General features: G+C 35.6%; 1 protein-coding gene across 1 annotated transcript in view; it reads left to right on the top strand.

The window, feature by feature from the left end:
* ANO3 (anoctamin 3) overlaps positions 1-13291 on the top strand; it is a 268473-nt gene extending 255182 nt beyond the window's left edge. The window contains exons 24-27 of the mRNA XM_014783643.2: positions 1651-1798; positions 5687-5767; positions 5946-6051; positions 10469-13291. Coding sequence (XP_014639129.2) covers positions 1651-1798; positions 5687-5767; positions 5946-6051; positions 10469-10651 — 518 coding nt within the window. The 3' untranslated portion in view covers positions 10652-13291. The remainder of the gene's footprint in view (positions 1-1650; positions 1799-5686; positions 5768-5945; positions 6052-10468) is intronic.
* The last annotated feature ends 1363 nt before the right edge of the window (positions 13292-14654 follow it).

Genomic DNA, 14654 nt, shown 5'->3' with positions numbered 1-14654 from the left:
AAGTAGACAAAAAATATTTATGCACACATACAGGGTTCTGCATTTTTTTCTTTGTGAACATCCTCCATCTCAAAACACATTGGTGTAATTCATTTTAATAGAGTAGTAATATTCATAGTATGGATATACCATAAATTTTGTAGTCATTTACTTAATTTCCCTCCTACAAGCAGGAATAAACATACATAGACATAGCTATAGATAAATATAGAGATAAATATAGATGTAGATATATGTATATTATATATCACATATCCATATATGTGTGTATACAGTGTATCTGTAGTATAGATTCTGAAAAGTAGGCCTACTGGATTAAAATGTATTCATATTTTAATTTTAAAAATGTCAGATTAATTACCACAAAAGTGGTAACAAGTCATACTTCAAACAATTATATAAAAAAGTTTCTGTTTCCACAATCCCTGAATAGCTTTGGATGGTATAAGACTTTCAGATCTTTGACAAACTGTAGATAAAATATCTTATTTTTTGAAGGACATTTCTCTGATTACTAATGATTGAAAGCTTTTTAATATATTTATTGGCTATTTGCATTTCCATAGCAGATTGCTCATTTGTATTCTTTGCCCATTTTTCTCATGGGTGCTTTGCCTTATTAAAATTTTAGGACATTTTTGTATGTTAGGTGTAATAGCCCCTTGTCTGTTTTTTGTGAATCAAATATTTTCTCCCTTGCTATTGTTTTCTTTTAACTGGATATCATTACTTTTCTAAAAATAAATGTTAAATTTTGATGGACTCAAGTATTTCTTTATGAATTTTTTTTATGAATTATGATTTCCTGTCTTATGATCTTTCCAACTAGGTAAATGTTAACATCTTTTTTATTTTCACTTTTTTTATTACAACTCAATGTAGCCACATTATAAAGATTTTGAAAAATACAGAAGGTTGGGAGGAGGTGAGTTGCCAGGCTAATCAATCACCTTTAGTACTTTTTATAAAGTTCTGTAAAGGAATACTTAATACATTTAGCACTTTTGAGTATTCCTTTCCAGAACTTTTTTTTAATATCAATATTTTTAAAGCTGATTTTAATGCTATTTGAAACATCAGTTTTGACTGTAATCAATAGTATATTGATACTATATACAATTTCAAAGCCTTTTCGTGTGTCTGTGTGATGCTGGATGGGCCTGTTAAGAAGCAGAAAATGTCAACTGGTGGTTTCTGGGTCTTGACACCAAACTGGTTTTACTTTTTTGTATTTTACTTTAAAAAGGTACTTGACAAAGATAAAGGCAAAACCCATAGTGGATATAGATATTTCAGACTTTACACAACGATGTAGAACTTGAAGATTTTTGTTTGTTGTCTTTATTACCTCAGCAAGTTCTGCATAGGCTTTGAAGAATCTTAAGCAACTGTGCCATGTCTCATCATTACAGACTTGAACCAATTTCTAATGATATTTTAATGTTCACATGTCTCTAGAGGGGGTCTGCCTTCCCTCTGAAGAAAGGTACTCAATGGCTGTAATATCTGTAGTGAGATGCTATACTGAGAAAGTGAATAATGGTCAGAGCTGTGGTTCCAACATAAGTAAAACATTCTTTCCAAAATAAGATCGATTAGAGGGTTTTATTTTTGCATTTTATTCACTATCTTTAATCTTTCTCCTACTAGGTATCTGGTATGGAATTCTTGAAGGAATTGGTATACTGGCTGTGATCACCAATGCGTTTGTAATTGCTATTACGTCTGATTACATCCCACGTTTTGTCTATGAATACAAATATGGCCCCTGTGCGAGTCATTTTGAATATGGTGAAAAGTAAGGTTGAAATTTACACATTCTCCTGATATATTTTATTTGTAATTAAAATGGGAAGTTAGTGGGAAGTTTTGTTCTGTGACCATTAAGGGCAGTGTTTCTGATCATTGCATTTATAATGTGTTTGTTGGATGAAATCAAGTGGGATGAAAAGGGTGACAGTTATTTTTTACAGCAAATAATTTTAGTCTCTCTCTGTTTTTACTTGTAAATGCATCACTGGTATCAAAATGTTAAAAACATTATAGTGTATTTAGAAGTCAAATTTAGAACTGGAAGAGAACTTAGAAATCATCCGGTACAGTCTTCTGACTCCACAGATTGGGAAATTGAGGCCCACACTAGTTAATCAAATTGCCGAAGGGAATAAAGCTAGTTTGTGGGGAGAAACAGGATGAGAAGGAACTGTCAACTATATGACTAGAGATTTTTCTAAAGGAATTTATAGCTAGGGATTTTAAGGTACAGAAAATGTTACCCTAAACCTGTCTCCTTTTGGTTGTTGTTGTTGTTAAAATTTAAATCCACACTTTAGAGCAGGTTTCTCAATATCTACGCTTGACATTTTAGACCAAATAAGTCTATATTTTGGGGGGCAGGGGGAGCTGGCCTGTGCGTTGTGGGAGGTTTAATAGCATCCCTGGTCTCCACCCAGTTGATACCAATAGCGACTTCCCTACTCCCAAATTGTGACAACCAAAATTGTCTCCAGACATTGTCAGATGTCCCCTGGGGGATGCAATCACCCAGTTTAGAGCCACGCTTTAGGAGATATGGGTTTTTCAGCTCTTTCTTTCTTGAAAGCAGGTGTTAGGGAAGAATTCCGAGAGCCCTAGATTTGGGGAACAGAGAAATTGGGTTTTAGATGGAGATTGGCCTTAGGTGTGGAAGTAGTGACAGAGAAGCTTCTTCCCCCCTGCCCTCAGAAGCATGTTGGGCATGCATCTTATATTGATGCAGGACACCTGCCCCAACAGGCTGCGCCCGGGTTTAGGATCAACCTCTGCTGATGAACTGATGTTTTCTCAGAACACTGAAATGCCTTTTTGAACACAAACATCTCAATTTTTCAAAGACGGGCAATAAAGTCATGAGATTTTATTTTATATCTTGGAGTCTTATCAGGGGATTTTAACTCAAAGTCAAACACCCTAGGTTCAAGTTCTAACTTAGCCTTTCACTGAAAGGCTCAATATGGATCCGGACCTATGACTAAGAAATGGTGTCTAAGGTAACATTTTATGAACTATTTACAAAACACTAAATAAATAAAATGGTTTAGTATTAATAATGAAAAACCAAAAAAATTCCGTTTTTTTCCTGAATTCAAAATAATCTAGAAGCAGATTTTAAGGGTTTAAAATACGTAGGCATGTTTGGCAGCCCTCTTCCTGAGAGCATTATTTGCTGTTGTCTCTCCTGCCATCTAGTGGCAGGTGAAATGAGATTGGTTGGTATCTGCTCCGTTTACGTTTCAGGTCCTGCCTTTCATGTAGATAGCACCTGACCCCCTCTCCATATTCAGTGACTCGTGGTGTAGAATAATGTCACGAAGAGACGTGGAGGGCTTATGGGAGGTTAAAACCACACGTTCATAGGGGTATCCTGTTATTTAATTTTTTCCAGGTACGCTTAGCGCTAAATTGGAGTAGATTCATTCAGATAGTCAAATTTCAGAGCAAGGTGACAAAAGGACGAAATGGCAGTGGAGAGGAGGGTATTGGCAAGAGAGCAGCTGAAATGAGAAACTGTGAGGTCTGGGATGGAGAGGGAAGGGAGTGAAGCCAGCATGGCCCTGTAATTGAGAATTCAGGGTTTAGAATGAGACGGATGTGCATTTGAATCCAGGTTCTAACAGTTGTTTGTCCTGGGGCAGTGGTTCTCAGCTATGGTCTGCAGGTCTCCTTCAGAGCCCATGAAGTCAATACTATCTTCACAATAATCCTAAGATATTATTTGCTTTCTTCACCATGTTGACATTTGCACAGATAGTGCAAGAGCAGTGGCGGATAAAATTTTCTGGTGGCTTTGTGTAACTCAAGGCAGTGGCACCAAAAAGTACTAGTAATGATTGTAATCCTCACTGTATAATCACCATTGAAAAAATGCCAGTAAGAAATTTCAGAATGTCCTTGAGGAAGCAGTAACAATTATTAGTTTTATCAAATCTCCACCCTTGAATAAATGTCTTTTCAATATTCTATTTGACAAAATGCAAAGTGTGCATAAAGTAGTTCTGCTGCATACTGAAGTTTGATGGTATCGCAAAGAAAAGCACTGTGTGATTGTTGGATTTGCAAACTAAACAAATTTTTTTTAATATGAAATAAGGATTGCCAAACTATGATTATTCAGACTTGAGTATTTGGCAGACACTCTTTTATAAAATGCACAACACTAGCTTGTCGTTTTAAGGAAAATAATTGACAGTATTCGTCACCATTAGTAAAGCTCAAACTTGGAAGTGAAAATTAGAATTCTGGATAATTTTGTCTCCCACTGTGAGCATGAAAGGTTCCCAATACTTACAGATTTTTTTCCTGATAAAAATCAATGGTGATATTAACAACTGTGATATTTTTCATAGTCTGGAGTAAAAATATATCAATATTTGGAAGATCTATGTAATTCAGGGAACAAATATTTTCCAAATGACCCATATTTGATGTCACAGAATCATGCATGGATAAAGATGAATTCAAAATACAAGATAGACCTATGGATTTTAATGTAAAATCCGTATGAAAAGTTCATTGATACTTTAAGATTCTTCCACATTGCAACTAAACTGTAAGAAGTGACCACGTGTAGAGCTTTGGTGTAATATCAAAGGAAAATATCGACAGTTATCTGAAGTGCTGTTAAAATAGTCTTCCTTTTCTCAACTGCCCATCTATGTGAGGCCAGATCCTCTACGTACTCTTCAACCAAAACAGCATGCTGCAGCAGGTTTAATGCAGAAGCAGATACAAGAATCTAGCTGTCTTCTGTTAAGACAGACACCAAGGGGTTTGCAAACGTGTACAACAATGTCATTCTTCTCACTACATTTTTTTCTTTTGGAAAATATAGCTATCTATTTATATTAATTTATAATGGATTTGGTAGTTATTGTAAATGAATTAATAGATAAATATTTTCTAAATTTCTCAGTTTTAATTTCTAATATGTTAAATTATCAATAGATATACCCCTATGCAAAAAGCTCCTTGAGATCCTCAATAATTTTTAAAACTATAAAGAGCAAATGAGACCAAAAATTTTGAGAATTATAGGTCTAGAGAGTGTTACTTAGTCTCTGTAAACCTTAGTTCTTTATATGATGGAGATGATAATATATATGTTCTAAGGTTATTATAAAAGTTAACCCTGACCACAATTTAATAGCTAACCACCAGGATAGAGATTTGTATTTGTTTTGTCCATTGTTGAATACCAAGCATCTAGAATTTTTCTAACAAATGATAGATTCTCAAAAAATATATATTGAAGAAGTTAATAAATAAATCACAAACATGTTTATTGATTGGCTGCTTAATTATAATTAACCAAATAGTGTTATATGCATGTACATTTATAAAACATACATTTATAGAGTTTTAATGCATAGGAAGTAATTACACAATGCCTAGTGCATGGTAAATGCTTAATAAAGGTAAGGGCGAGATAGGACTATTGGGGAAAGTGGAAGACAAGAGTCTGTCTCATTAAGGTGCAGTTACAGGCATAGTGGGCGTTAGGGAATAGAACCGGAGAGCTGAGTTGCTAGGAGTTAATAACTAGCATGAAAGGAATAATGGCCCTTATTAAATCTGTCATTTGTAATGAAGGAATTGGACTAGAAATTTATGAATCTCTGAATCACATGATACTTTTCTCTTCTCCCAGCTGTTTGAAGGGATATGTCAACAACAGCCTATCCTTCTTTGACCTGAGTGAGCTTGGTATGGGAAAATCTGGTTATTGCAGGTACTTCCTTGTGAATTACCATTATCTTTTCTTCTTGCTTCACTATTCCATCTCCTCCCCTCTACGTGTTGATGAGCCCATTTAACCTGTCGTTTTGAAATTTCGGCAAATCAAGAACATTTGGGGCCTCCACACTTTGGTCTCTGATCTTCAAATTCTTTGTTTTTGTGGATTTTAGGTACCGAGACTACAGAGGTCCCCCTTGGAGTTCCAAACCATATGAGTTCACCTTACAGTACTGGCACATCCTCGCTGCTCGACTGGCCTTCATTATCGTGTTTGAGGTTAGTCACAGGCGAATAGAATTACTGTCGATAAACACTTTCAAACTGAGGTATTAGTTGCCTCTTTGAAGACTTCCAGAGAAGACTGGAATATGTCCCAGTGAAAGGCTCAGATACAATGCAACCACATAAAAAGTGCAAAAAAGCAAGAACTGAATAATGTAAGGAGGTAGGTTAGTGGGTATTTATCCCAGAAAACTGCGATAAAAGAAGCTTCTTACGGTTGAACTGAAGACTTAGTTTTGAGCCTCCTAGTAATCAAATTTAGAAAGGAAAGGGTGATTATCATCTAGTAAAGGAATCCGTATCTATTAATCAGGGTAGAGAAACTTATTTTCTGAACAATCAACTCTAATTACAGTTAGTCACATGTGTATGTGTACAAGGGACATTGCATAATTCAATAAATTATGCCTGAGAACACTTTAATAAAAAGTGCATAGATTGTGATTATCAGAGTCATGCAATAATATTAGACCGTAGTTCTGAGAAGAAATTTTAGAGAGCCTACAGTATTATTGCCAGGCTTAGTATATAACCAGCTTGATATGATGAAGAACTTAGCACTGGAATATATTGAATATCTATTTTCTAAGATACCACTTAAGGTCTGTGGAAAAACTTTGAATGCATCTGTTTCCTATGGCCAAAATTACACAGGGAAAAAGATAACCATATGTAAGACTTCTGGAAAAAAATCTTTTTAAAGTCACCTGTATCTCCTAACTGATCTCCACAAAGTACTTCAGATTTTGTAGTGAAATGTCTTTCATCTGTAAAATGAAATGCTTACCTCTAAGGTTTAATCCGGGACTAAATTCTGTTCCTTGGTGACTCTATGGGCCTATAAAAATGTCTTCTGTTGAAGTGTGACTTTCTCCTTTATTACAGGTAGCACAGGTAGCATAGAGTTTAAGGCACATTTCCAAGCCGGGGATTCCGAAGTCTTTTTTTATTGTGTGTGTTTTTTTAATGTACACTTTTTTCATATTCTTCATCTTCTTTTGGAACTCGGGTGGACAGACTTAGTTCATCAGGTGCCTCAGTTCACAGCATCCTGTCATCATGGATCCGTATGATTCCTTCTTTGTTTTTTCCTCTTCATTCCCCGTTACTGATTCCATTACCCACTCTCTCCAAGGGCACCCACGCTCTTTTCTTCAGTGGGAGTTTTTCCAATTGTTTATTCAAATATATGTTTATAAAAATACGTATATAGTATTATTTTGAGTGTTCTTTTTTCAAAATTACTTCAAAGGTATTATGTAATAACTCATTTTTATCTCTTACTCATTTTACTTTTTTAGGTCTAGAGAGAGATCTGTGAGGTCTATCCATATTTAGGTAATTTCTTGTATCTACTTACAGTATTTTGTCAAATTTAAATACCATATTCCCCTATGGATGGGTACTTAGGCCTACAACAATTCTCTCTACCGCAATAAATCTCTTCTTAAGAATTTTGGACATGTTACCTTGTAAACACGTTTAAGAGTTTTTCAGGAGCATTATACTTAGGTGTGGAATTGTTAGTTTATGTGCATACTCAGTTTCACATGATACTGACAGATTGCTCGCCAAAATTCCCTTAGATTTTCACATTATCTGAATTTCTAATATTTTCTATTGGATAAGAGTAAGATAATAGTTTTTTGTTTTGTTTTGTTTTGTTTTAATCTGTTTACTAAAGACGTTGACCATCACTTTTAGAACTAGAAAGACATTTTGGTTTCCTTTTTTGTAAATTTATAACCTTGATCCATTTTTAGTTGAGTTTCCAGTTTGTTGCCAAATTTCAAGATTTCCTTGTATATTCTACGTATTAGCTAGTTATAAATTCTACATATTCGCTAGTTATAAACATAGCGGATATCTTTTCCTTGTCCATAACCTATTAATTTTTTCTGTAAACAGATAATGCTTAATTTTAGTGTAGTCAAGCCCATCATTGTTTTCTTTTTATGGCTTGTGCTTATTTTGTGTAGCTTATTTAGGAAATTTTCTCATCTTCGATTCAAAAGATATTCTACTATATTTTTTTACTGTTAATTTTATGGTTTTACCTATCACATGTCTTTAAGATACCTGGAGTTTTTACAGACTGAGGGTAAAGCTTATTTTTCTTATTCTCCATAGAGTGAGATAATTTTTGTACTGGTCTTTGCTAAGTAATCTATTATTTATCCACTGAGTTGTAAAGCCACCTCTGTAATTTTCCCACTTCCTATATATGCATGGGGGTATCCCTGGCCTAGGTATTCTGGTTCATTACTCTGTTTGTCTGTTCCTGGGTCACTAACACTACTTCAATGCTATGCTTTGTAGTGCAATATATCTTCATATCTAATAAAGCAAGCCACTTCCCACTCCTGCCTCATTTGCTCTTATTTTTTAAAATTGCCTTAGCTGTTTGGTGTTATTAATCATCTATGTAAATTTTAGAAGCCATTTTCGGGTTTCCCCAGATATCATGCAAGAATTTTGGTTAGAATTACATTTGTAGAAATCAAATTTTGACTTATTTACGAAATCTGTGCTGTTTCATTAATGAGCATGGAATTTATTTAAATCATTCTTATATCCTGTTATAGAGTTTTAAAATATTCTCTTCCTTGTTTGTTCCTTTTTTTTTCTAAACTTTACAGATATTTTTATTACTGTTACGAATACTATCTTATCCTCCATTATACGATTTGCTTAAGTTTTGCTGGTGTGCTGGAGTGCTAATGGTCTTTCTAAGATGAGCATTATCCCTTGCTTAAGTTTCTTACTGGTTCTAATATTCTGTCTGTTAAATCTGTTCGATTGTCTTTTCAAGTGATAATACCAGTTGCAAGTAATGACAGTTTTGTCTCTTCACTTCACTCCTGTGTTGCTGGAGATTTCAGTATGGTGTCCAATAGCAGTGGTGTGAGCAACTATGTCTTGTTTCCAACTTTAATGGAAATACTTCTGATTTGTTTTTCTTTAAGTATAATATTTGCTATAGGTGTTTTGTTTAAGATAAACTCTATCAGTTTAGGAAAATTGTCGTGTATTACTGGTTATAAAAGTGTTATTAAACTTTAGCTTTTTAAAAAATAGATGTTCTTTTTAATATTGAACCATCCTGCCATATGAACCTCTCTGTGTTAATCAGTTTATAGGGTCATTTATTACCATTGTATAGGACTTGGAGGATATTCTTCTTTACTAATTTAAATTATAAGAAATGTTTTTAATTTTTATTTCTATACTCTTGAGACACATTGCTGGACATTTCTGTGAGTATCAAATATTTAGTCATGAAAGGAGCGCCTGATCTGCTTTTCTATGGGAAAATGTGAACTGCTTTACCGTGACCTACTATGTGCTGCAGTTTCCTGGGACACAAGAGAAAGCCCAGTTAGAAGAGCCTTGAATTCTTCCTTTCCACATAGAGACTATTGTCATAAAGTCCTCTAGGTAAATGAGTTCTTTTCCACAGATTGTCCCAACTCTATCAGTATCAGATTTGTTTTCCTTTTCTGAGAAATTGAAAGGCCTACCCTTCTTCATGGAAAAAAAAAAAGGGTGCATTTCTAATAATTAGGAGGTAATATTTAAGTAGTGCTTATACTGTGCCAAGTGCTCCTTTAAGCCCTTCACATATATTTACTCATTTAATCCTCATACCAGCCTTTAAGAGATACTATTATTACCACTATTTTAGAGAAGAGACACAGAGGACATAAGTGATTTGCATAAGGTTACACAGCTAGTGAGTGTTAGGAAGGGTTCAGATTAGGCAGTCTCATTCAGCATCTGTACTTTTAACCACTGGCATATTACCTCTTGATTTTTGTTCCTGCTTTTTTTTATACTTTTGTCAGTCTATTTTTTAAAATATAATATATTTTTATCATAAAAGAATTATGTAATAGAGATAAAACATTTAAAGCAGTTATAATGATATATGAACTTAATAGAGTAGAAATTCTGAAAATTACGTGTGCTGGTGGTTGACCCTAGTCTCAGCACCACAGGTGGACTGTGTTCTGTGTGGTTTCGACACTGTGTATTACGATCTATCTGGCCTGGGTTTCCCCTGGATGGGATCTTTCTCAGCTGTGTATAACCATGCGTGTCGTCATAGTATGGCATAATATATGAGGATGTTATAGATGTGACTGGAAGATTCACTCAGTGTTTATAAAGTGGTATCAACACATGGCAGTGAAAAGAGGAAGCAATTCTTTGTTTCCTCCTAACAGTTATGTGACAGAAGGCAACAGTAAGATTCCCAATATAATTTTTGATAATATTAGTACTCTGGATGGTACATACTGAATTCCGATGCTTGACTGTAAGGCAAATGCAACATTGTTTATGATGGTTCTGTTTTATAATTAACATTTCAGAATCTTTGAAAAGTGTACTTTCCCTCTTAAATTTGCAGCACCTTGTTTTCGGGATCAAGTCATTCATCGCTTACCTGATTCCAGATGTACCAAAGAACCTGTATGACCGAATACGACGGGAGAAGTACCTCGTCCAAGAAATGATGTATGAGGCTGAACTAGAACATTTGCAACAACAGCGGAGAAAAAGTGGCCATCCTGTTCACCATGAATGGCCTTAGTGGATACCTGCTGCCCAGCAGGGGCAATACCACGAGTGGGAATGATGGCAACTTCAAATTCTAGGTGGGATCTAGGAGGAAGGCATACCTGGCAAACTATGTGTGTAATATGCTACTTGGAAATGCATCACAGTCATCTCTGGGGTTTAGAATATCCAGGCTCATAGGGAAGACAGAGATGACTCATGACCTTAACAAATGGTTAGATTGACATTACAGGAAGCCAGGATCACATCCTCATAGCCAGCCTCAGGGAATTGTGTCGTTAGAGACCTCCACCTTCCATCAGCTGCAGTATAATAGGAAGGGTGATGGGGAGGTTTCTGGAGACAGATTTCCATGTAAATGTTCACAAGCCAGGCATGACTTGATGTATTATGTGGTTTTAACTCACGCAGTAATCTGACTTTGGAATCTTGGGTTGAGATGAGATACTTACAAGAAATAACTTAAATCAGTGATTGCCTTTGCTGCCAGAACTCCATGTCCCTTCAGCTTCCAGTTTTTTAGGAATTTCCCTTGTTTCTCGCTGAGATTATGGATCTGTGCCACAGGGAATTTATGCTGCTTAACAATGACTATGCAGTTGAAGAGTTGCACATCACATTCCGTAGTTGAACCAAACATCTAAGATTCCAGAAAGACTACCATTCATTGAAATAATATTCTGTTGCATTGGCCACATTCAAATCTGTTTTATCACTTTCAGACCCAGTTGCACTGCCTGTTTTTTTTTTTTTACTAAATGCCAATAGAGCCACATACTTATAAAATATGGGTGTTTATTCTCATATCATTTAGAACATGACTAATTCATATTTTACTGCGGAAGGCTCTTTTATAGTATATTTTATTTTTTCCTCCCTGATTTATTACACCTCTCACAGAATAACTTGAAATGCTGTAAATATGTTGGTTTTCCTTGTACCTTTGCACCTTGACAATATGTAATGCAAGTTACCCTTTATGGACCTCTGAGACCAGTTACACAGTCCACCATTGTGACTTGTTTATTCAGGACAACAGAAGCCAGATGCTTGCAACACATGCTTTTCCAACAGTGTGCACTCTTGCTCAGGAGCTAATGAAAACAATGCATGAATATAAATTTATATTATTTGTAAAAAAAAAAAAAACACATTTTTTGAGTTTTACCTTCTTTTCATCTCTGGGAGTTTTCTGTTATTATTTCTTTGATAGATTGATTTGGTTTATTTTTGAAAACTCTCTGGAGACAAAGTCAAATTAATTGTGAAAGACGTCATTTTGCTTTGTTGTAGAATTGCTGTTTCAGTGTCAGCTCAGTATCTGTGAGTGTAACTGTTCACAGAGAGATGAAGTGGGAATGGTGGAGCATTCAGCTAAAGAAAGTCTGGTGGAGACATTAACTATGGGGACAGCATGGGAAGACAGGGAAGAGTTGAATTATGGGAATATAGAGGAGAAATCAAGACATTTTCCCTTGCAAAGCAATCAAAGCTAATCTCAGTTTTCCTTTCCTGGGAATGGGGTGGAGAGTCACACATATTCACACGTTCATACATGTATATGATTGTTATGATTATTTGTCCAATTAATTTTTGTCAGATTAAACAAAGCACAGTTATTTCCAAAATCTATAAAGACCACATTAAACACAGTGGAAATAAAGCTACTTTGTAGACATGCTAGGGTTTCTCTAGTAAGAAAATTACAGAGTTTCTCTTACTAGAAAACTATTTTTATAATTCTAACACTGAAAATGATTTTTTGACTTTTCCTTCTTTCCCTCCAGGGAAAAGCTGATAGACTATAGTTGTTGGTTGGTTGGGTGGTTTTTGTCAGAAATATTCACTTCCCTACTTGCCCCCTGATTCTGAGCAAGAGGAAGGACCTCAGACTCTAAACTGCCCTCCCACACTCTTGCCACATGAGAGCCTTCCATTCACCTTCTATGGAGGTTCTCTGTCTGCCACCTGCTCCTTCATAGCAGCTACTTCCACTAACGACACAAAAGAGTTTTAAACTCCTCCATTTTTGTAGCGTCTGCATTTCCTTTTCTTTGTTAGTTAAATGTATACACATGCCTGAGAATAAACACTCTCTATGCCTGTTGAAGACATAAGTGACCTTGACATTTATGTCTGTACCAAATTAGGGACACAAGACAAAGACGTTTGTCATACAGTAGAGCAAAGAATAATGATAGTCATGCCCTTGAGAATTCTTCTCTTTCTGAGTTATATTTATATAACCCCCCTAAGAGTTTAAAATCATATTGATTGCTTAGAAAAATATGAAAAGAGAAAGCTGTTTTTAATAAAAAATTATAATATATTGATTTAGAAAATACTTCTCCGATATTTTTTGAAACCGGTGGAAAAATAGAGAAATAATGAAAAATTATGTGAAATTTTCCTTTTGCAAAACAATGCAGTAGAATCTAGCTATGCCTTCATCATTGTTGACAGCAAAATATTGACAGATCTCACAGAATTAGTTTTAGATCCCTCTGCTTTAGTTGAGAGAAATGTTTTATATCATGATTTTCATATGAATACAAATTATTTCTCAAAGGTTTATATAGCACACACTATTCTCAGGAATTCTGTATTACATGAATGCTGCTTATATATTTTCATATTCTAAAATGTTGTCTTTTCAAGGAAATAACTAATATATATGTGCATGCAGTCTGCCTTGACAAGTTGTTCAAAGCTGAAGCCCTTTCACAGTACAGCGTGTGGAAACTAGCTCTAGATCATAGCTGAAACCGTTTGCAGTTGTCTGTGAGTCTGTGCACGCACTTGTAGATAACATGCTTCTGAGTGACTGCATGATGAGATACAACTTCCGAATGCCGCACATTCTTCCAAAATGACCCAGCACGATCTGTTGTAGAATGGAATGAAAAGGAACCTTTTTCACTCAATAAATTATCATGTGATATGGTATTTTTCCTGTAATTTGCATGTTAAATTTGATCCTACTTGCTTTTTAAATACTAGGTTGGGATTTGTTGAGTGCATATGGGGAGGAGGATTGCTCCTTCTTTAGCTCGACAAGGCGATAGTTTCCTACTCATGCAAGTGCTTAGTCTACTCTTAAAAATGTTGACTTTTTCTCTTCTGATGAGCTCATTGTCATCATCGAGGCTTTTGCACATGAAAGTGCAGATGGTGTATCATATTGATCCCAATAATGCTTTGTGCTAAAAACAGATGGGAGAGGAAGCTTGATTCGTTCTTATAAGGGTAATAATGCTTCTAAATGCTTCTATCACACAGAGCATATTTTTTCTTCACACTTGGGCTAGCTCTACCAACCGCCATCAAAATCTCCTTAGGACAGGAATTTTAGCACAGATATAGTTCATTCCAAGGAAGGAGGGCATGTACAGGCACCCTAGCTCACTCTCAACAAGAGGCTACCACATTTCCCATTTTTTTCTCGACTTGATGGTCAAAATCAAAAATCCAGGTTGCCTGAAGAGTTCCTTCACTGATATGGCTGAATTAATTAGTCTGTCAATTGGGGGCAGGTAAACATAGGCCCAGGGTGTAGTGTGTGAGTGTGTGTGCGTGCACGTGCGTGCACGTGTGTAAGTTCACTCACACACATCGCTAGGCATATTTTTTGTGTGTAAAAACCAGTGAGCACCTACTCTCTGTGAGATATGCCCTGCTCAGTCCTTTGATGGTCATCAGGTATTTCCACTCTGTTTTCCCCCAAATCACAGAATTAACAGGCTTTGGGGATAGTTGTAGGTTTTATCCAGAGAATCAGTTAACATCTTATCTCCTTTCTAGTATTCTCAGTAGCTCAGAAAAGAACATTTTAGGAATGGCCTGAAAAACTCAGCTTCTGATGGAAAGATGAGCATTTCCCTGCAAGCGTTTCTGTTCAAAATGAAATGTGCCCACTGTACAGAGCCCAAAGGGAAGATTGACTGGGCTCTAGCTTGAACCATTGATCAACCTCGGTTCCTGCCAGCTAGGATTTATATATTTGTAACAGTGATAAG

Source organism: Ceratotherium simum, chromosome 7, assembly GCF_057802395.1.
Source record: "Ceratotherium simum simum isolate JZ-2026a chromosome 7, ASM5780239v1, whole genome shotgun sequence".
In the NCBI taxonomy this organism is placed as follows: Eukaryota; Metazoa; Chordata; class Mammalia; order Perissodactyla; family Rhinocerotidae; genus Ceratotherium; species Ceratotherium simum.
The sequence above is the reverse complement of the archived record's forward strand: the minus strand, read 5'-3'. Positions and strand labels throughout refer to the sequence as shown.